Genomic DNA, 23,054 nt, shown 5'->3' on the forward strand with positions numbered 1-23,054 from the left:
GCTTGCTCCCGCCCCCGCTGGGGCATCTAGCCACGTACTCCAGCGGGAATCTCCTTCCCCGACCTAACTGGAAAAAAAAGGCCTCACCTATGTCTCTGTGTGTATACATATATATGTGTGTATGTATATAACTGTATTTATAGATATATAGTTGTATATATGTGCGTGTATATATAAATACATTTATGTATATATTTATTTATTACACACAAACACACGTGTGTGTGTGTGTATACACAACGAAGGCAGAGTACAGCCCAGCAGGCGCCCAGGGAGTGCCTGTGCAGTGAGCAGGGCTGCAGGTGCCAATCCCAGAGGAAAACGGCCCTGTTGGACCATGCACGCATGCAGGGGTTGAAGCAGCAAGGGTTCCTGCTCCTCTCTGTCTTTCCCAAGGAGATAGAGAGGTCAAACTCGCTGTGCTATGGTGAAAATGACTCTATGCATGTGCTTCTTACAGATGCGCCTGCTTGAGCACTGTGATCCAGGTGCCTTACAATCATCCAGCTTGGAGGACCTGTGATGAGTTTGAAATTTGGACCATCTTGGATTATCTGAAGGACTCCATGTGTCTGCACCCTCTTGAGCTTCCCTCTCTTCCACTGTGGCACCTTGCACCTCTGGTTAAACCTGTTGTTCAGGTACTGTTAAAAGATGTCCAAGTGTTGCAAGATGAAAACCCCTAATCCGGAAAAGGCAGGACCAATCAGTATTGAAACGGAGTGCCTTTTGGAACAAAGTCCATTTAAATTCAGATAGAATGATCTTAAATCTCTAGGACTCTGGGCAGAACAAATGATTACATCTCATGAAGTCCTGCATCTTCAGTACTTAGAATTCATGTCACTGTGCCCTTCATGGCTGATGCCAAAAGAAAAAGTGTCCCCCCCATAGAGCTGCATGTCATTTTGGAACGTGATTTCACCCCACATTACAATCTAGTAGACTTGTCATGGTGTAAAAGAGAGTGAAGGATCTTCCAAGTTTCAGAGTTATCTCCACACTGACTCTAGCTCTCAGCTTGTAGCATGGGAAGATGGACGGATTTCTTTATAAGCAGTGACCCCAAAGTTGTTCACAGGTAGGACAGCTCTGCCTGCATGGCTCAGCCTGTCTTGGCCTTTTCATCATACCTGAATTACTGTTTTGGTTAAAAAGCGGATAATATTACATATTAAGTTGACAGAGAGACTGTCAGGTTAGGATTAAATAACATTTACTGCAGGGAAAGCATAAAAGATTCCTGGAGTACTGAGTGTTGTTTCTACAAATGCAGCTTTAAAAAATCTGAAAAAACCACCACTTTAATATGTATTTTTTACTGTATAAAACTTACAGATCCTTATAAAATAAATTTTGGCCCGGAAAACACAACAAAAATTGAAACGTATAGCTAGAGATTAAAAAACTGCTAGGAGTTACAAGATCAAAATTCGTAATTAAGAGAGTGTTGGTAACTTAGGGTATCAGAAAACTTTGGTTAGAATTAGATTTCTGGTACTCATGATGGCTTCCTGCATCCTCTCCATAAAATGTGTTAAAAGCTGTGTTTTTCCTGCCGTATATGATTATGCCAAATTTTATTTATATAAACTGTCAAGGGGATGTCCAAAGTTGGCATCTCATATTAAAACCTCCGTGTTCTCTGTCAGTGATGACTCAAATCCAGTGTTGTCTCAGTTCAACCCACTTGATGGGGTTCTTCAAGACTGGATGTTACAAACCAAGAGCCTTTCTCTTTTTTGTAAATGTTAACATTTTTTTTTCTACCCTTTCTTCTTTCACTGTTTTGTAACTTATCTTCAGGGCTGGGCAAACTACATGTGCTTTTACTGCAGGTGTATGTGGTAAACACAACTGTCTGTTTCTGCACTGTGAACTGCATGATTTGGGCTTTATTAAGGGATAAAATTTGAATTTGATGCAATTTTGCCCTGGGCTAGTGGGTCACTGAAAGTAAAGAATATGAATGAAAAGGTGAAAATATAGGGGAAAAAATAAATATTCCATATTTTCTACTTCTCAGCTTCCATACCTCTGCTTACAGACAGCTAGGAAACGTTCTCAGAGCCATTGTGCCTTTAAGAATACAGATATGGGGCTACACATTTATTTACATATATTCACGCAGTATGAAATGTTATAAATAATGTTACAACTTTTGATATTCAAAAGTATTTAGAGCCTTTTACATTTTATTCAGTAGCTATCATAGTCTAGGGCTGAGTAGGATCAGACTTCAATATTTAAAGGATGTCTCTCTAAATCACTTGCAAATCACTTGCAAAAATAGCCCATTCCCCAGGTTTTATACAACTAATATAACATTAAGCAGTGTAAGACTGTTTGCCAGGTACTCTGCTGTGCCTTGATGATGATGATGATGATGATGATTCTGTGTTCTTCTTTGCTTTTGAATTAACTTTATTTTTAAAAATTGTAGTGTGTTTGAGGTTGTTCCCTTAAAATTAGACACTTGAAAGCAGAGATTTAAATAACTAAATAAAGAACTTCTCTCCTTGTTCTAGAAAAAGTTCCTGAAGTTAATACAATTTCAGTGCCTTTTCATTTTCCCCTCCAGACCTTACTTTATTTATGCTGACAATTCCAGAATGAGTGGAGCAGGAACACGTGATCTTTTGCATATGTGCATATTATTTATGACCATTGTGCAGAGTTTGCTAATGGCATTTTTGTGGTTTAAAAGGAATGGGTTGCATATTTAAAAGAATACTGTGATGACCTGATCGTATTTTTTAATAAAAAATGTTTATACATTTTCTTTTTTTCCTCCCTCTCAGTTTTGCTTTACAAAGCAAGTTTCTTCAGAAGAAGAAGAAGGGATTTCATTTCCAGAAAGTGTATGTTGATTCACATGTCACATCGAGAGCTACTCTGTTAGTTGTCCTCAAGTTCTTTATCAGAACATGTCTTCACACAGCTGTACACTCCTTGTGACTGCCACATGCTGCAAAAGGGGATCTGACTAGTTCCTGCCCTGCTTGGAGACCTGTGTATGTGTGCTTCCATTTGCCAGTTGAAAGTTGTTTCTTCGCAAGTGTACGAAGAAACAAATGCAAGCTTGAGGTGCTCTTTCAGAGAAGCAAATGATTTATGCCAGCCATGTCACTAGCTGAACGGGTTTCACAACCCTCTGAGTCTGTGGGCCTTTGTTAGTAGTCACACTGGGAATTGTTGACCTGCAACGTTAATGTTGAGCGTGTTGTGTTTTAAGGTTTTGAGGAAAATGCAGAGACGGCATAGCAGCAACACTGACAACGTTCCTCCTGAAAGGTAAATCTTTTTCCTTCTTTTTTCCTCCATTTTCCTCTCCAGAGGGGAATGTTCTGATTTAAGTGTATGGTGTGTTTTAGAAGATGAAAGGTCAAAAGTGAGAAAGGCATATACTTCCTGTGCCTGTAGTGTGGCCAGGCTTTCTGCTTGAGTTCAGAGAGTTTAGAGACAGATTTACTTTTCTCCTTCATGTCAGTTATTGACTGCTACCAACTACAGTGTTTCAGGTTTCATGATCCAGTATGGCACATATGGAGACAGTTGGCTTAGCACAGGCAGGACGTTTTGGAGCTCTAGAAGAGCGACTCATGGCACAGTCCTGTGGGGATCCCAAGTGCTATCAATCTGAAAGGATCAATCTGTATGAACAGAGGCTATTTATACTTGTTATTAAGATGTTTTAAAGTCTGCTGGTCTGAAGCTCCCAACTACTATGACTTAGTATTTTATAAAGATTTTGGATGATCCTTCACATCATCCCAGAATCTGTATCTAGCTTCATGTATGTGGATATTTAGAAGTAGAATACCTCTAATTCACTTCTGTAATTATAACATCAGCAAGGGATGCTTGCCACTGTTGTTGTTCTGGTACTAAATATTCCCTTGTGCTTTCCCAGGGTTAGAGCTTGACTCTTTTTTTTTTTCTAAAGAAGAAACTAATCTAATTACTCTAAGACAAAGATGGAACTAACAAATTTCATTGCTCTGGCTGAGCTGAGATTGTAAGTGAAAGATTGTGATCACAAGCAGTCACTAAGTATTTCTTAGTGGATTTGCAGATAGAGGTGAAGCTTGATGTCATGACCACTATTAGCATGGTACCATTCTTAATTTCAGGGGAAAAGAAAGCCATCTTCAACTTTTTCTGCATGATGCTGCCCAAGCCTCAGTGCAGTCTGTGCGTTTTATATCAGTAGGCAAGCCTGGGGCTTGAGAGGCACATAGGGTGCCGTATGGATCCTCTCATCTGCAATGTAGAGCTCTCTTGAGTCTGTACAAACTTGTAAGGCACTTTGGGATCTGTTTGAGTGGTTAAAATATATTCAGAATAGGTGTCTATTATTGAGTGCAAAAGATAAACAGAGTAATGTCAATTGGTTTTTATAAATGCTTCTGTTTTTTAACAGGGTAATACATGTTGTCAGTAACATAGGCTGAAGGTTTTCTAGCTGTAGAATGAAATGCTGTTGCCGCTGGTCTTCACTTCTGTTAACTTCAGCAGACTCACAATTCCATCCTTGTTTATATGTTTTTAAATATGTCCCTGATTAACTCCTTCCTGCTGAAAGCAGTCATGTGTCCTGGTAGTATTGTTCCAAACAATACTTGTGTCTTTATCTGTAACACTGGGTTCCACCCAATTTGTTTGTTATGTTCCAGACATAAGTACTGTCACATTATGTCCCTGTCTTGTGTATACATCCCTGAATTGTAATGTTAGGTGTAAAATCCAGGATCTGGTTGATGAATATTTTGAACCAAGAAGAGGTGTGCAATATCTTGTTGACTTGATTCCTTGCTGGAGCCTGTGGAGAGACATTGGGAATGGGGCGTAGCTATAAAAAGCCTTATTAGGAGTTTACTTAGTGGGAAGGTATGCCCTGAGAGGTTTGAAGCTATCTCCAGAGTGAGATGAAAGGCAGTGCTCTGTGCCTTGTAAGATGCCTGGGGAGGCTTTTGAACCCATGGGAGAGAGAGGGTTAAGGGCCCTGTATGTGCCTGCATGTGCTGTCTCAGCTTGTGACCACTATTTCTAAAGTTAGAGATCTCCAAGGATTAAAATGGAGAGAGACTCTGTAACATGCCTTATTTGTGGGCTTTGCCTCTTGCTGAGCTTTATTTATTCTTTACTCTCCTTTTGCAAGTTAGAGAGGTATTTGCTGTCTGCCAAGCATTTACTGCCTCATGATTGTTCTGTTACCTGTATTGTTCCCTGTCATCTAAACTTTACATGTAGTCATTTCAGTACCACAGTACTGAGTTCAGGCGAAGAAAGCATATTTTCTTTTGGTATTAGGATGAAGATATTTAAGACTTTCTTTTTGGAATCTGGCTATAATCCAACAAGCTCAGGAAAGAATCAGTGCCAGATGTAATTATGCCCAGTGCCCAGTAATTTGGGTACACCCATGTCCAATTTGCCAAGAATATAAAAATAAAACAATTTCTCTTGACCCATGAGCACATCCTTCACGTATAATATTTGTTGGGTCAGGGACACACAAGAAGCTCTCAACGCTTCTCTTCCCCTGTTGACTCTGTCTCTTGTTTGTGTTATTCATCAGTAGGCAAGTAGCAATCATCCCTAAATAAAGACAGAAGATTTTGGGGGTAGGTGATTTCTTTGAGTTAGCTTGATTAATTTGGTTGTATATAATATGACCTGTCTTGGTTGCACTGTGTAAAGTTACATGTTTTTTTGTATGTTTTTCTTTAAATATTAAAATCATTATAGAAGATGTTGAATTTGGTATTGGATGGGTTATTTCTTTGGTTTCTCCAAAAGTAAAGGGGCTGTTTGGGAACTCTGTTCCTTAGATGAAGGAACTGGTGCATTTTGATCAGTTCTTTAGAATTACTCTGATCTTATCTTAGGAGTCTGATTATTGGCCTCTAGTTCTGCAACTGTGACTTTCCAACAGCAAACAGAGTGAAAAACATCTGTCATCTGGAGACCTACGTATTCTGATAGTGTGTGAGGAACTCTTAAATGACTACAGTCAGGATTGGGCTAAAGGACTGAGAAGTTCTGTGGCACTCGTTTTTGTTTAATCACTTTTCTCTAATCTCTGTCCACTGCAGAAACCGGAGCCAAACAGTCAGTTCCGAAACCAGCGTGGATGAAAGTGGAGTTTTTGAAAGTCTGAAGGCTGAAGCTTCCTCACCACAACAGCTGTTCTCAGGCCTGGCAGGTATCCCATCGGGCACCATCACAGCCACGCCGTTCCAGTCAGGTTTGGTTCTGGGCTCTTCAGCAGGAGGTGGGGAAGTATTCATTCAGATGCCAGCCCCAAGGGAGGAAGGGACCAGTCGTACGGAAGGAGCCCCATTTCACCACCGGCAATCGTCCCATCATTTCCACCATGGCCATCACCGGGGTTCATCTCTACTGCACATGGCAGGAGGGGACCGCCACGGGCATGCTGAGGAAGGCAGTGACGAACAAGCTGGAACTCCAGCCCCAGCTCTTTCAGAGTTAAAAGCTGTGATCAGTTGGCTGCAGAAGGGACTTCCCTTCATCTTGATCCTTCTGGCTAAAGTTTGTTTCCAGCATAAGCTTGGTAAGCATCTATCCTTTTTGGATTGTAAGTGTATTAGAGGGTGGTTACGAAGCTTTATCATGCTGTGGTGTCTGATACATTTATCCACATGACGGTGTCCAGAGGTAGTCTAGCACGAAGGGGACGTATTCAAATGCATGGGATAATGCATTTGATAAATTCATCCTACTTTCAGTCCAAGCTGTTTTCATCTGTGTCAGTCCCATCTGTTTCCTGTCCTGACCTGTGGGAGATCAGTTCTGTACCTTTTCCTAATCTCTCCTTGACATTCCTGTAGGGGCTAAGGATGTTTCCAAGGCTTCTCCCTCAGACCTCTCTCTAGGAGAGATGGGGAGAGCTTACATTCGTGATTAGCAAAGGCCTCTGTGTAGCACAGAGGGGCTCAGAGGGATGAGACAGTTGTATAGCTAGGAGGATGGTAGCTGTGAAATCAAGCCAAACAGCATCAGCAGTTACACATTGCAGTCCTATCTTCAGAGTTCCCTAAAAAATATGTCTATCCAGGTTTCTTTAATGGTACCTGAGTTTTTCAGCCCCTCAGTGGTCATGTAAAATCTATTCATCTAATCCTCCTCTTACTATAAAATTGTATGTGGATCCTTACTCATTCTGGGACTAGTATGCTGAGATTATTATCCCAGGGAAGCCAATAATGCTTGAGTTTAGTCCACTTACAGCTCTGGCAGTATTCCCCAAAACAGGTATTGATTCATGTCGGCAACATCTTGCTTTTTGGAGCTGGTATCCTGTATGGTTTTGATAGTGTGCCCTGTCCTCCATGAGCTGCTGAACTGCTATTGTAATACTGTCACCTATCTGAGTTCTGTTTGCACAATGCAGCCACAACTTGCAGCACTTCTGTTCTCCTTCAGCACAGAACCTGACGTTAAGACAGGGCTGGCTGGCAAGGACATTGTATTGGGCCGGGTGGCAAGTGCTCACTGCAGTAGCTTCATTTTCATTTAGCTTGAATTTGAACTTTATACAAGTCCAGACTGCCCTGTTTTAGTCACCTATATATTTTAATTCCCAGTGCATCCAGAATATCACCCAGTAAATTTTTTTCTAAGCTTGAGATGCTGACATCAAATGGCTTAGGACTGAAGATCCTCCTGCCCAGCCTTACATACTTTGACAGTGTCTTTCCCTGCAGGGATTGCTGTGTGCATTGGTATGGCCAGCACATTCGCATATGCCAACTCAACACTCCGAGAACAGGTTGCTCTGAAGGTGAGTACAGGATCTTACTCATGTTTCCAAGCAACATTGCTCTTTGTATACAAAACAATGTCTGTGTTGAACCTTCTTTTGCAACGTAGGGGTGAATGCCGTTATATGGATACAGATCTGTCAGAATAAGAGTATCGTGCTGTAATCCTCACTTCCTCTTCCTACTTCTTCCCATTGATGCTCTCCCACAGTTCCCATCCTGCTTTTTTGTGAAAGTGTGGCATGGTAAAACGAAGAGAGGAGAAGTCAGGGATATTGTAATCTGCTTCTGGTTCTGCCATTGACTGGCAGTGCATCTTCAAGCGCTTCTCTGCGCCTTTCCCCATTATGTACAGCAGAGGTGCTGAAACCTATTTCACTAGTTAATGATGAGATTTAATTTATTAGCGTTTAGATAATGTTTTGAGATGTTCAGCTGAAGGATTTTGTAGATGTATTGCTTGTTGGTATCTTTATAATGCTCTGTTGATAATATGCTTAGAATATAAAGAAACCAGCAGATCTTTTTAGGTCTTATGATCTTCAGTGTCAGCAGAATTCTTCAACAGCACTAAAAGCACAAGACTAGAATTGCTTTTTTGTAAAAATGACATGGGTGGCACAAGTGTATACTTAGATCTACCAGCAGCAGTGGAATAAATGTGATGATACAATGCTGAACGAACAGATAAATTGCACAATCATGTAATAGATAGTGTATACTAGATCTACCAGCAGCAGTGGAATAAATGTGATGATACAATGCTGAACGAAATTGCACAATCATGTAATAGATTGCTGTTGCCTTGCACTTTGCACTTTCCAGCAGTGTGCCCATTAATCCGCCTGCTTTAAATCTTAAATCAGCAGCAGTGGAATAAATGTGATACAATGCTGAACGAACAGATAAATTGCACAATCATGTAATAGATTGCTGTTGCCTTGCACTTTGCACCTCTGTCTTTCCAGCAGTGTGCCCATTAATCCGCCTGCTTTAAATCTCAACCTAACATCCCTGGCTGTTGAATAGCTGTAAAGAGCTATTTTTTTAATAAATCAGCTCACAAGAAAAATGCTGGGGTTTTTTTTCCTCCCAGGAGTAAAATTTACTCTCCAAAATTACACTGGGCCAAGACCCAGGACAAGGTCTTCTGCCATCCAGCTTCTGTCTATAACGTTCCTTGTCTTTTGAAATGCAAAATTTGTACTTCTTTTGACCTTTAATTATGTCTTCAATCAAAAATGCGTGTTCTAGAACCTCCATGCATTCAGATAACATTCATATCTGCTGCATGTAGTGATGGGTTATGTTGTATTTGATTTAGCTAAGCCTTCTTGTGACTGGATCTATTTGTAAAACAACCTTTTCATGAAGTGTCATTCCAGACAGGTGGCAGCTCAGAATTATAGTACAATATATGGAACTGACTGGTTTTTTTAACCTGCTTGTCGAAGGGCATTTTATATATCGGGAGAATTTAGATGTCCCAAGATCCCAACTTTGAAAATTGTGTTCTGCAAGTAAGGCTGTCATTTTCACCAGTGTATTTCCATTAATTTCTCTGAAGTTGCTTTATTTGAAAAGGTTAAGTGAGTGAGAGCCATTTCTGCTTGTGTTTATATATGTCTTTACCTAGCAGCCTATTTCTGAGCCTTAGTACTATGTAAATAAACTAATTACTGAACACTTAGTTGCATATTTGTGTCCCCTGGGTTAGTCTTGCATTTTTCAGCAGTTGAAGGCTCAGCGCAACCCTTGAGACTTTGAATTTATCTTCTCTGCTTCTTTTTCTTGCTCAGGAGAAGAGATCAGTGTTGGTTGTCTTCTGGATCCTGGCCTTTCTCACTGGAAACACCTTGTACTTGCTTTACACATTCAGCTCTCAGCAGCTGTACAACAGGTGGGCAAAATTTACATTGTACATGATGGAAGCAGGTGATAATTGCCAGGGAGGAAAGAGGGAAGCCCACTTTTCCCCACACTTTGGGAGGAAGTGTGCATACTTAAGGTATCTGCTGTCTTTGTTACATCTTTGTAATACCTTTCAATGGAGGAAAAGAACGTGTGCGTCGTTTCTGCCAGTGGACTATGCTCCTACCAATAAATGACATAACCAGGGTCTAAATGGGCCAGGGTGTGATGATAGACTACAGTGTTGCTGCTTGAAACACACACATTTGCAATTTTCTTAGGTATCGAAGCAGGGTGGATACTTTTTTATAGTGGGACTTGCGAATTTCCATTTTGACCACTGTGACTGAACATAAAGAGCAGGTGTTGGAAGCAGATAAGAAATTGACCCACTGATTTTCCTCTTCCTGTAATGTTTTCTGTTCTCTTCAGTCTATCAAGCTTTGAGTCTATTACAGGAGATAAACTGGAGATGAAATAGTAGTGTTTTACTTCAGTGTCCTCGGGGCTTGGAGGCATTTGGGTCTGGGGTAATCAAGATAGCCTCCACTTTCAAATTCTGACTAAAGTGGTTCTCAAATACAGAACAGTTAGTACCCATGGATTTGGCTCAGTACTACCCCTGCTTATTGTAAAGCAGGGATTAAATGACAGGAAGCAAAGATACAGAACTTAAGCAAGGGGGTGCTAGTAGAGTAAGTAGGAAGAAAGGGAGCAATATGGAACCTAGTTACTTGAGAAAGTAGTTTTGATATTAGTAGCTAAAACCGTATGAATTATCTTCCCAATGAAAATTTTATTTGTCCCACTGAAGGGGACTTAGAACTTCAGACTGAAAATACAATGTGTGTAACATGCATCAGTTGGGTAATGGCTAGATAGCTCTTGGGTATGTTTTTTCTGTCATTTATTTCATTGCTTCCCTGCTTCTTCCCACCAATACTGTCTATGCAGTGGAAGAGTCAAGGTCTGCCCGCAACCCTGCTATCCTTTGGAATTGCCCCTAATGTATTTGGGTTTGATCATTGGAAAGCTGTGTATGTAAATGCTTCTAGAAAGGGGGAGAGATGAGAAGACTTGTGGGGGGGTGTCCAAATGAGAGATGGCAAGCCATGGGATACTCTATATAAGGCTTGTGGGAGGGAGTGGAAGAAAAGAAACAGGTATGGCATAAAGGTGTGAAAGCATTAAGAAGAAATTTGTTTGCACCACAGGGAAACAGTGTGTCTCTAAGAAGAAAGTTAAGGTTAAAAGCATGAATGGGACTAGTTTAAAATAAAGGGTAGATCATCTAAAATAAAAGGGTTTCAGCAAATTGGGGCCATCCTACAACTGTTCAGGGTGTGATTTATTAACAGTGAACAGACTGGGCAACAGCTTCACTGAAAAGCCCTATTCCTGCGAGTGTTGTGGTGGTGCTTGCTGCGTCATGCTTGGGCTAGTGTACCTATTGCTTGCTGTGTGGGGACCTGTGACTATTCACGAGGCAGGCCTGTGAAATTAGAAATAGCTGTTTCTGTTTTGTTCCTTTCTGGCTTATTTTCATTTCCTGATTTATTTACTTTTTGCTTGTTTCTAGTGCATGAATAGTAGTAAAGTCTCTGATTCTGTTTCTGTTTTTAGGGTGTATTTTTACCTGTTGTGCTGTGCCAATGTTGTGAGTATTTTAAATTCACGTTCAGGCTTTTCATTCTGGGTTGGTTATTTTACTTTTGCGGTTTTTTTATGTTAAGTTTTTGCTTTCTACCATGAGGCTTTAGTAGGTAAATATCCTGAAGAGGAATCCTGTTTTTTTCAGTGTGAGTAGGGTCCAGTCCTCATTGCTGCTCAGGTCAGTAGCTCCTGCCCATTGCTATGTGAAGTTCTGCTGTCCTGGACTCCCCTTCTTTAAAGAGCAAATGTTCAGCCCAGTCAATAACAAAGATCCTTTTTGGATCTTTGGTTCAGGTAAGAGTTGCTGATTAACACAGCCCAGCTCTTGGTCTGCTTCAAACAGTGGCAAGCCACTGTCAGAGCATGACACACCTGAAGTTCTGACCTTTCTGCCATGTCTAATACAGTGCTTCCTTTGTCACTAGTTTGTTTCACATGCACAAGTAGCTTTAGAGACTGCTGCCCCTGCAGTAGTTCTACCTGTGGCAAGCCAGCCTCAGAGGAGCAAGACACAGTGGTCTTGACTTGGCCATGACTTCCCCAAGGAATCATGACTACTGATGACTTGCACTTCAAAGGATAAGCTTTTACAATCAGATCTGACAGAGCAAGCCTGTGTACTAAAGGCACTGTCCTTAGACCAAAGGCTCTTTTACAGTGTGGATTGCAGGTTATGGAGATTGCAATCTTCCAGAACAGATTTTGTACATATTTGGGTCCTGTTTTCTGATAGTGGGCAAACCTGCTGACCTCAGTAGAAATGGGCAAGAATGGACAAAGTCAAGAAGCCCAGAGGAACCATGGGACTAATTTGCATGTCTTATTCCTATTGCCCTTGAGAACTTCACTGAAGTTCAGTGGAATTTCTAGGCTTTCTCTGGCCAGCAGTGGATACAGCTGGTATCAAGAAGCTTAAGTGAGGTTCTCCTCATTGGTATTTGAGCCTTGTTGTCATGCCTTTCAGCCTTATATTTCTGAAACCCAACCTTGAGAGGCTGGACTTCTTCGACCTGATGTGGATTGTGGGGATAGCAGACTTCGTACTGAAGTACCTCACCATTGCATTGAAATGCCTAGTTGTTGCCCTGCCTAAGATCATCCTAGCTGTCAAGTCAAAGGTTAGAGTCTCTTTTCTTCTTGATATATGGATGTTTGTCTTTGATAATCTGATACCTTTACAACATGTTTGCAGCATGAAATGTGTGGAAGAATAAAAATAATAAAATCTCTGATAAAACTTTGGCAGAAAGTCACCTGGGTAGTGAGTTTTGGGTTTTGAGCCACTGCAGACCTGAGCAAGGGTTTGGTAATGCCAGCAAGTAATTAAAGTCCAGAGAGGGAGAGAGGTAAGCATTGCTTGAGAAGGAAGAGATACTAGCAGCAACATAACTGATTTTCTGGTTGACTTTGTTCTAAGTCTTGTTTTCAGAGTAATCTCTGTAAATAGATATTTCTGAAGCACAAATCTCTTCATTTAATGGAAAGAAATTGCAAGTACTTGTCTCTTTGGCTTTCCACTTGGGTCAAAGAAGTAACAGTATTAAATTGAAGCTACTGATGCCACAAAAGACAGCGCCAGTTCTAACCATGGGCAAAGAAATATTTTAACTAAATGGTTAACATACTTAAATGTTTATAAAATCATATGTACACAAGGCCTAACTTTTGAAACTTTCTCACTACATTCTCTCTCTCTTGAAATACCTTTTCAGAATTTTTTTACTCTTACAGATCTGTCATGCTGCCCCTTCCTCCACTTAGTAGTGTCTACATTTCAGTGGCACATGTAGCAATGTGTTTTATTTGCATTTGGTAAAGAAACTTTCTGGCAGCTGTTGGGGTGAAAGGCACTATATAGATGTACGATATTATCATTAATCGCTGAAAGTCTCAGGCAGGGCACTTAAGAGGATATCTAAACTGGGAATAGTTTTGCTTACAAATGGCATGGGTGGCAGGGGAGTTGAGCAGTTTGTTCCTGCACAGCAGGGCTATTCGAGAATTTGCATTTGGTAAAGAAACTTTCCGGCAGCTGTTGGGGTGAAAGGCACTATATAGATGTACGATATTATCATTAATCGCTGAAAGTCTCAGGCAGGGCACTTAAGAGGATATCTAAACTGGGAATAGTTTTGCTTACAAATGGCATGGGTGGCAGGGGAGTTGAGCAGTTTGTTCCTGCACAGCAGGGCTATTCGAGATGGTTATTAATTTATTTCTGGCAATTGTCCAGCTCTTTTTTTCCTTCTTCTATTATTATTATTTTATTTTGGGAGATTAATGTGTTAGGTCAGAGCATAATCCAGCCTGGGGAGGGAGGGAAAAGTGATGTGAATAGTCTTCCCAAGATAAATTGCAGTGTTGGAAAAGGTTCACAGCCTTTGCTTGCTTGTCTGAGAGCTATCCCAAGTACTCATTAATCCTTGTCGGGAGAGAAGAAAGAGAAGGGGTCTTTATTTGCAGCTACAGTGGGAGGCTGGTAAGATCACATCTGTCAAGGGCCTATAATGACTCAGAGCACAGATGCTTCATTTTTAATACCTTTTTCTGGATAGCAATATTTCTCACTTTTTTTAAGTCCCTTTTTGTCTTAGGATGTTGTTGATGGTCTCACTGTCCCTTGACATCTGAGACTGCTGTTACCTACCACTATGGATCTGGATGTATTTTTATCCCCCTCTCTACACTGCATCCATTAAGCCAACCAGGGATGAGATCTGGTGTAACAAATTAAGCAAGATCAAACTGGGATGGGAGAGCTCCAAGAGAACCCCAGGATGCCATAGAAATTGTAATTGGTAACCACATAGCTGAGCTCTTTCCCTGAGCCTGATGACCCAGCTTTCTTCTACAGGCCAGCTCAATGCTACACATCTTATTTTTCAGATGAGTTTTTTTAAATGTAAGCTTTTTCTGAGTTAGAACGGTTCTATTGCACTTTAGGCACATGAACTTTGACCAAATTCTTATCAGGTTATTTGCTATCTTAATACTTGCCAGAAATAAAGTTATTCTCTTCCTCCCCATATGCTTGTAGTAGTGTTTCTGCTTGAAGCCTAGCTTGTAGTTTATGAACTTCTGGATGGCTGTCACGTAATGGTAGCAGGTAGCAAGCTGCTGGAGAAATATAAATTAAATTCACAGAGTAGAGCTAGAACATTTTTTCAAGATATATATGTATACTGAGAATTCTTCTGCCAATAAAACTAGGCAGAACAGCAGCCTCTAGCTCCCCATAATACAGGGCCTGAAGTGGAGATTGCTGCACTGCCAGGGATAGAGTTCAGCACAGCTGTGAATGGGACAGAGGTATATAATCTTGAGCTTCCTTGCAGTACCTTCTTGCTGGCGGTCAGTAGTAGATGATAAAACTTGCCCATGGATGGCATATTAGGGACTTTGATCATTCTGTGCTCAACCTCTGAGCAGGCCCTTCAGATTTTCCTCATTTTGGAAGTTCAAAGGCACTTGCAAAGCTAGTCTGGCTTTTCATGCTGTTCCTTGAGATTCTAGTCTTCTCTGAGTACTATGTGGTTTTCACTGATGCTTGCATAGCCTTTCTAGTATGAGGCATCTCTTCTGAACGTCCTTCTCTTAAGTCACTTACCTCTCCATATCCATTGTGATTGGAGCAAGATCAGATTCTTTTCTTTTTCTTTTACACATCAAATTCTTTATATCTCCCCTCAGTCTTCTCTGTAGACTGAACACCACCAATTTTTTGAGTCTTTTCTCAGAGGTCATTCATTCCAGCTCTTATTATTCTCTTCTGGACTGTCTTCAGTCCCCCCTGTTTTCCAGACCATTTCTCCAGTCTGTCAAGATGAGTTTGAATTATAATCCTTCTTTCCAGTGTGTTTACAGCCTTTCCCAGTTTAGTGTCAACGGCACATTTGATAAGCCTACTTTGTTCCATCAAGATCACTAATGAAAATAGTGACTAGTACTAAACTCTGCTTACCTCAGATGCATCTTTTCATTTTGACAGTGAACACATGAAAAATTTGGGCTAGAGCACTCAGTTCTCCCAGTCTAAGGTACCTGGGTCATATATTCCTAGTATGGCCCCATCACAGGAAGGGCAGCATTTGGTTTAAGATGACATCAAGAACCATCTTGGATTTATAGTATCAGTTCATGCTTTAACAACTGAGAAAAGCCAAACTAAAATTGAAAGGCAGAAAAAGAGGTTTGTCTTTGCAATCTGAATACAGAGAACAGTAAACATGATGAGTGCTTGAAGTGTGAAGCATGAGGACTGCTATATTATGGAGATACAACTAGCAAGAGTTCTCCAAGCTTGAATACCTCAGAAATTGACTATCTCTGCAAACAACCCCTCCAAAGAATGAGGGAAGATTGAAAATTTGACAAAATAATCCCAGACTTTCGCAGGTTCCAAACCAGCCTGCAAAACAGAGGTGCCAAGAGAGGCTGTGAGACTACAATCAGGCTGGAAGGCAGGGAATGAAGAGCTTGCGAATAGGGGAGAAAAGCAGAAAATGGAAGGTAACCCCAAAATCAGACTCCAATCTTACACCTCTGCAATCAGCGGGAGTTTGTGGGAGAAGGAGCATACCTGTGGCTAAAGATGTCCCTTCCTCCCCTATGAGCTGTGATGGGCACATCAAGCTGAGTACAAGTTTTAATAGCAGCTGGGCTCATAATTTCTTTGGAAGGGGGGCTTGGCTCCCACCCTGCATGCTGAAGGCTCTCCATTAAAAAAGGCAAATAAGATCATTTGGTTCAATGTAAAATGAATTAAAGTAAATTAAACCGCAGGAGCCATGTGGCCTGCAGAGGCCTCCATTGTTGTACACACATAAATGGCAGCTTTTCATTTTCACTGCTAAGGAATGACAGCTTGAGGGGGGTGGAATTAAAAATAAGGAAATAAATAATAAAAAGACACAGTTGCCAAAGATTTCGTTTAGGAAATCCCAGGTGCCTGCAAGTCTTCCATCCCCTCCTCATGCTGTTGTCAGCAATCTAAGCTGATATCCTGGAGAATGGAGTGAAGCTTGGGGGGGAGGGGGGAGAAAGAAAACCAAACCAAAAGAACTGTAAGAAACTGGTATCCCAGGTTCTTTTTTATATATATCCCCCATCTCTGTAGGGGAGAAAGATACCAAGGACACAGTTTTTTCCAATGGTCTTAATGGCTGGTATATAAGAAAGGCCCTAAGTAAGAATTTTCTTTTCATGCTCAGTACAGATGTGCAGCCAAGTTACAAGGGGCTGCATTTCCAGAAGACTGAAAATTCAAAAGGAAAACACTAACATTTGTTTGTTGAAAACATAGTATGAAATTACTGTTGAATAAATACTTGTCAGTTTTGTTTGAAAGCTGGATCTAGACATTGCAAATTAGTTTTTTGTGGCAAGACTGGCATTACTCATGTGAAGTTTTTCTTTATGCTGTTCAAACAGTGTCAGGGGCAAGTGTACAAATACTAGTCCACACTAGCACTGTGGACTCCTCACTGTATCTGAAAATATTTGCATGTCGGGTTTTTTGGTTGGTTGTTTTTTTAGTGCCCCCTTTTTTTTTTTCTTTTTAAAGCACCATCTCATCAAATCTGGTTGGAGAAAACTTGGCCTGTATGTGGCCGCCGTTCTTTACACAGTTTTGCACTTGGACTTTGGACCAGATAACTTTTTCAGGTGCATACCGTGTTTCCTAGCATAGTTGGTTACAGCTCTGCCATGTAAACTGGCACATGAAGCTTTCCATATTCCCTCTGAAGCTGCCCCTTGGACACGAAAGAAATATCAGAATGTCTTTTGCATGAAGGAGTATGATTTGGATCATTCAGCTGAAGCAAACTATCTTAAGGCAATGTATTACAGTGTCAGCTGATCTGTGATAACTGTGTATTCTGTGAGTCTGAAGCTAGGAAGACTTGATTTTGAGTAGCCCCAGTGCTCTTCTGTGTTCTAATGGAGCACAAGCATGTCCACAGTTGCTTTGGTTATCACCTCACCACCTGTTTGTGTCTCTGTGCACAGCCATGTATAATTAAACACTTATTGTAAGGAAAATGAGCACTTACCTTATAATGATTAGAATTGTTCTGCAACCTGCCTCCCTCCTGTGTCAGAGCTCAGCTCCATGGGATGCCATGGTCCAAAATCCCGGTGCCCAGCCTTTCTCACTGGGCAGACTGACCCTTCCTCCATCACATGACTAGTTGCACAAATTACTTGCACGTGCAGAAGTTTTATGCTCCTTGAGCAGCAAGCTCTTCTTGCACGAGGCATTCATGTAGAACAACCCATGACATAGAACGAAGTCCATCCTTCTGCATCAGGGAAAGAAGGCAAGCTGGAGCAGTTTGCTGCTGCCAAAGCACTTTCTCTAGGCCACAGCCTCTTCCAGAAGGCTCACACTAGGAGAGAAGGTGCCAGAGGGAACTTGTATTAATTGTGATGGCAGCAGGCCTTCTAATGTCCCTGCAGCCTCTCTTTCATCATGGGACCAGATATTTATCAATCATTTAACATGAAGTTTGTGTACATTTTTTTTCGTCCTGAGAAAAACAGGGTCTCTTGGAGCATTTGAGTCTCCTAGATGCTGATCAAAAAAATATGGAAGCATTAAAACAAGCACTGGGAGCGGGCACACAGATGATGTATTACAAAAAAATATCTGGGTAAAGATCTTCCTGTTCCTTGTCTGTGCTCTCTTGTATTGTGCAATATGCAAGTTAATCCTAGTCTCCTCTAATAGCGTGGCTAAAGTGGTGTTTCCAGATAGGTGACAGCCTATCCCCTCATTACCCTCTCCTTGATGATCTTGGATGCTATTTGGGGAACTCACTCAGAAATAGATTCACTCTTCCTGGACAACAGTCTGAGCTTTGATCCTCTGGAGCCACAGGAACTACGTGATGGTTCTGCAAAGGTTTTTGCTGCTATTGCAGCCTGGGACAGATGTGGTGTCCCAGAGCCAGAAGTGTGGGATTTATTACTTATGAAAGAAAAAGACTCGCTAAAGCGTAAGACTAGGTACTGAGGAACTGGGACTCTTTTCTGTCCCTCTCCTTAACACACTTTGAAAGTCACTGCTACTAAATTTTTTAAAGGAATCATGGCTCTTAGGTGCCTTCCAAGTTTAACTTTCCAGCTTAAGATATCCAAGATGTGACTTTCAGAAGTGCTGTGCACTAACTAAAAAATCTCATTTTCCCCTCTAGTCCCACCTTGGAATTACTCCTCATTAGTCTTGCATGGATTTTCACCAGCATCTTCTGTGCCACAATCCTGTTTACTGCTCCCACCCAACACTTTCTTATATTGGCAATACAACCTGAAATCTCAGCAGAGCCTGCTCTCCCCTGATCCAAATTGCCAGCAGGTCTCAAAAGTTTTTTCTAGCATCTTCCTGTTTCAGAATATGTCCTAATGCTGCTGGCAACAGAACAAGTGAGACTTGGAACTTCCCTTGAGTGCTAATCACAACTTACAGTTGCCTCATTGCAACTTCTCTCACTTCTCTGACATCCCATTTTAATTCCGCTGTGTAAAACCTTAGCATGCCTTTCTGTTTCCTTCTGTGGAGGCACACATGCACACTTATGCAAAGCCTTATGTCAAAAGAGACTACAAAGTTAATGCTCAGTTAGGCTATGTGGGAATTAGCATTGCTTCTGCAGCTGTAATTTGCCCCCTTTGGTGTGTCTACATTGTGGTTCAATTTTTAATTATGTGATTCCATGTTATTTTTCTGTAAGACTTCTTCCATCCATCACCAGTGTATACTGTGCCCCACGGATGAAGCAAGGTGAGGTATTGAAAGAAGCTGTTGTAGAAACTGGAAGGTGCATAGAGAACAAAGACACCATTGGAAGAAGAATGTTCTACAAGCTAAAGTTGAATGCTACACTGGAGAATTAAATTCCATCCTTTTCTTTGCCAAATAATTCCTATGTGATTCTAGAAAAGCCATGTACAGCTGCAAACTGAAGTCAGTGGTTTAGCTTTTAATGGTAATGTGATCTATAAAATTAAGTGCTTTATAAAAAGTCTAATCCCAGACATCTCAGCTTGGACACCAAAACAACCTTACCTTAACCTTAGTCTTTGTGTCTCAAGTTTTCATTTAGAAAATGCAGAGAATAGCTGTCCCTTACGTCAGCCAGCAATGTGAAAGTAAGTTGAGTTTGGTTTTTGGGGTTTTTGGGTTTTGTTTTGGTTGGGGTTTTTTTTTTGTTTGGTTTGTTGGTTGGTTTGTTTTTTTGGGTTTTTTTAAGTCTTTTACTGTAGTGGTGATGTCATAAAACAACTGAATAAATTTTAGTAATTTTCTCCTCTGAGCAAAGCTCAAATAGCATGAAGTGATAGGATGCAGATCTGCCATCGAGTAATGAGGGTATAACAAAATACTAAAGTCACATGCTTAATGAGTACCGCTAACCCTCTGTGAAAAAATAGTATGTGTTCACATTGTTACAGACTGTATAATACTGCATGTACAGAAAGAAAACTGCAATTGTATGAAAATCCTGAAATCTGTTCTTCCAAAATAAGTGCTTGATTTAAAGTATAAAAATGGTCTTTATGTGATGAAGGAGGTAGAGGAAAACAGAGGGTTATACTTGAGTCATTGACTTAGTTTTTAACAAAGCATTCTGGAAAAAAAAAAGGAATCCAAATTTCACCATGTGGTATCACAAGGCTCATCAGCAGAGTTGCTATAATTAGATCCACAGCACAGTCCTCTGCCACTTGTGCTAATGAAGTGTTTGGTAACAGTAGTAGTACACAGTCAGCTTTTACAGTAACTGACCCTACGGAGGAAGCAGGGTAAGCACTGTACTACTTACGTTTTAGTCAGGCTTAACTCCAACTGTTGCGAGGGCTTGATGAGAGCAGAGCAGAGACTCTTTTCTGGTATCTGACTCTACCCTAACCAGGAGCTGTAATTTCAGGTAGTATCTTATTTAATCTCGCAGCCCAGCAAGGTGATATGCTTGCTCTGGAGGGCTGGCTCCTGCACAGTCCAGTCATGCATTGGGGCTGGCCCACAGCCTCACCAAAAATAGCTTTTGCTGATGTCAGAGAACTGTTCAATCTCTATAGAGTGTGTTCAAGAGAAGATTCCCAGACTTACAAAGATTTTTATGAAATAGGAAAAGTCACCTAACACAGGCAGGCCTTGCCTTATTTCAAGCTGTTGTGCCAAGTCAGATGCACAGGAGAAATAATTGTATTTGTGCTTAACATAACAGTTCTTCCTAATCTTGATGAGAAGTAGCTGAAATACTTTAGCTGAAGTTTTCAGACAAAAATCCAGCTGGAGACAAAGATTTGGCCTTGAAAACTTCAACCTAGATAGCCAAGATATAACAAAACTGAAAAGCAGGAGACAGAAAGGTATACTGAGTGTGCTTACAAGTGATGGGTGCCACCTGCAATGAGTTACTGCTATCAGAATTTTGCTGCTGAAATTATAGGGAACAACCCTTGTTTTCTAAGCTTCTGGCTCAGAAGGAAGACTCCACTTCTGCTGCAGCCCTTTGTAGAATTAATTCTGATTTTCTAGGCACTTTTCCTAGTTTAAAAAAGGGCTCGTGTGTTGGACTGAGATGCCTGACAAGACTTACATTTCTGTAAGCATTTACTGTAGCACTAGTTCTCTTCTAAATGATGCTCAACTGTCCTTGTATTGCTTCTCTCCTCCTAGCTGTAATCACTCTAAGCTTATCAACAGGCCTCTCAAATGGTCAAATGGGTGGTGTTCATAGGCTGAATGGAGAGATGCATCCATTTAAAACTTAGCAGCTAGATACTTGTTAACACCCTCACAAGAGTGCAGTTAAGAAACCCTAATACCCTGCAGTTACCGTTAAAACTGAAGATCTGCATTAGATAAAGGCATTATGAAAGCTTTGTAAAGGGTGGAGGTTTTGTGGTTAGAAAATTGAAATTTGTTGCTTGCTGCATGTTCGCTTTAGAGCACGCTCTGCCACTTCCAATTCTGCAGCTTGTCTGGACCTCTAGGGCTGCCTGTGACCCATCTTTCCTTACGTCTTGCTGTGGGCTCTAGTGTTTAGTGCCTCAAAAACTTCTGTTGTAGAAGAACTTCAGCTTTGATGCCCCAAATGCTGAATCCAGAAGTTCCATCTGATGCAATGAGAAAGTAAGCAGTGACCTGTCCCAGCCCAGCCTGCTAGGGAAGCAAGGCTAAATAAAAAATGATGGGTGAGAGCCTGGTGGGAGGGACAAGTCAGAGAAAGCAAACAGTTTGCTGCCTTTAGCTTGCTGGTAGCTTTCATCAGAGCTGGCTGAGGAGGGGGAGGTGGAGAACTGCCTCTGTGAAGAGAAGGAAGTGACAGCGTAGTCATTAGCAGACTGCGACCCTCTGTCACAGGGGCTCCTGAAATAAACGATGATTGTATTGAAGCATGAGGCTGGATAGAGACCTCTGTGCTAATTTAATAAATTGCTTGCATTTAGGACCCCAGATTGTTGCTGTTACATTTTTGCTATGTGATGCCACCTGGGATTAACAAGGAGGAGGGGATGGGGGGAGAGGAAGAAAGCAGCCCAGGTCCGTTAGCAACCGCTGGTGTGACCTCACTCCTTGTCCCAGGGGGGATATGAGATCATGAGAATGCCAGAGCTCTCTGAAGGATTCGATTTGTTCGGTACAGCAGGATGGCCTGCTGAGTGATCTCATCTCCGAGACCCTAGGGAAGGGCGCTAGCTGCTGCTAGCCTCGTGGACTGCGGAGAACTTAATCCCCACTCCAAATCTCACCAATTAATGATTGACCTGTGATGACATCACTGATGACAAAGCTAACTGGGACAACACAGCAAAACTCCAGGGGAATTTCCCCTTCTCCATGATCTTATCGAATAAAAGAATTTTGACATGTCAAAAACAAATCTTTCAGTCCAGATAATGTCATTGCAGATTAAGCATAGTTCTGGGCTCACAGCTTGCCCTGACCTACTGCCCTGTCACCAGTTCTCCCTTTTAAACAGCATGGGGCAGAACATAAACAGGTCCTCATTAAGACTGGGGGGCCTTAAATTAGATAGCCTTATTTAGCCAGCTTCTTAGCCCTAGTCTTAGGTGCTTTAAAATAGAAATTATGTGGTAAGAAAAATCCATTTCAGTTGTTGCACCTCATGGTTGTAGTAAGCCAGGAGGGAGTTTATGTTACCTTGCAGGTGTCCTTCAAGGAAGGAAAGCTTTCTAATTGGACTATACAACAGAATGGCAAGGACAGCTTTGGTGAAGGTTTACAAAGGATGTTGCCCATTCTTTAAACCTCTTTTGAGAGAGAAGTGTTTCAACCAGCATGCTTCCGCCCTCCCCTCCTTTTCTTCCTTAAGGGTCTCAGGAAGATTTGGTATCTGAGTTTAAAATGCCTTCAGATTTTTTTTCAGAGCCAGTCTTTTTATCTGTGTACTGTACAAGATCCAACACACACCTGGGTGGAAGGGGAAGGATGCTAGCAAATAAGTAATTAATTTGATTCTTCGGGGTGATCTAGAAAGTTGTCAGGAAGACCAATGTCACCTTACATTTAAATCTCTGTACCTTCAGAAGGGAGTATAGGATCAAAGAGACTTACCTTGCATTCCTTTTCTCATTATTAATAGTATCTACAATTTACATCATATTCATCCCTGTAAGTCTTAACCTCTGCTGCTAGCGTTCTGTAGCATTGCACAGATATGCAACAAGGTG

At 41.3% G+C, this 23,054-nt stretch overlaps 1 protein-coding gene across 1 annotated transcript in view; it reads left to right on the forward strand.

The window, feature by feature from the left end:
* The first annotated feature begins 490 nt into the window (after window positions 1-490).
* RNFT2 (ring finger protein, transmembrane 2) overlaps window positions 491-23,054 on the forward strand; it is a 36,860-nt gene continuing 14,296 nt past the window's right edge. The window contains exons 1-6 of the mRNA XM_019470689.1: window positions 491-641; window positions 3,236-3,294; window positions 6,099-6,577; window positions 7,731-7,807; window positions 9,587-9,687; window positions 12,316-12,469. Of these exons, the coding sequence (XP_019326234.1) occupies window positions 567-641; window positions 3,236-3,294; window positions 6,099-6,577; window positions 7,731-7,807; window positions 9,587-9,687; window positions 12,316-12,469 (945 nt within the window). The 5' untranslated portion in view covers window positions 491-566. The remainder of the gene's footprint in view (window positions 642-3,235; window positions 3,295-6,098; window positions 6,578-7,730; window positions 7,808-9,586; window positions 9,688-12,315; window positions 12,470-23,054) is intronic.

This window comes from Aptenodytes forsteri, unplaced genomic scaffold (assembly GCF_000699145.1).
Source record: "Aptenodytes forsteri isolate BGI_AS27 unplaced genomic scaffold, ASM69914v1 Scaffold415, whole genome shotgun sequence".
NCBI classification, from domain to species: Eukaryota; Metazoa; Chordata; class Aves; order Sphenisciformes; family Spheniscidae; genus Aptenodytes; species Aptenodytes forsteri.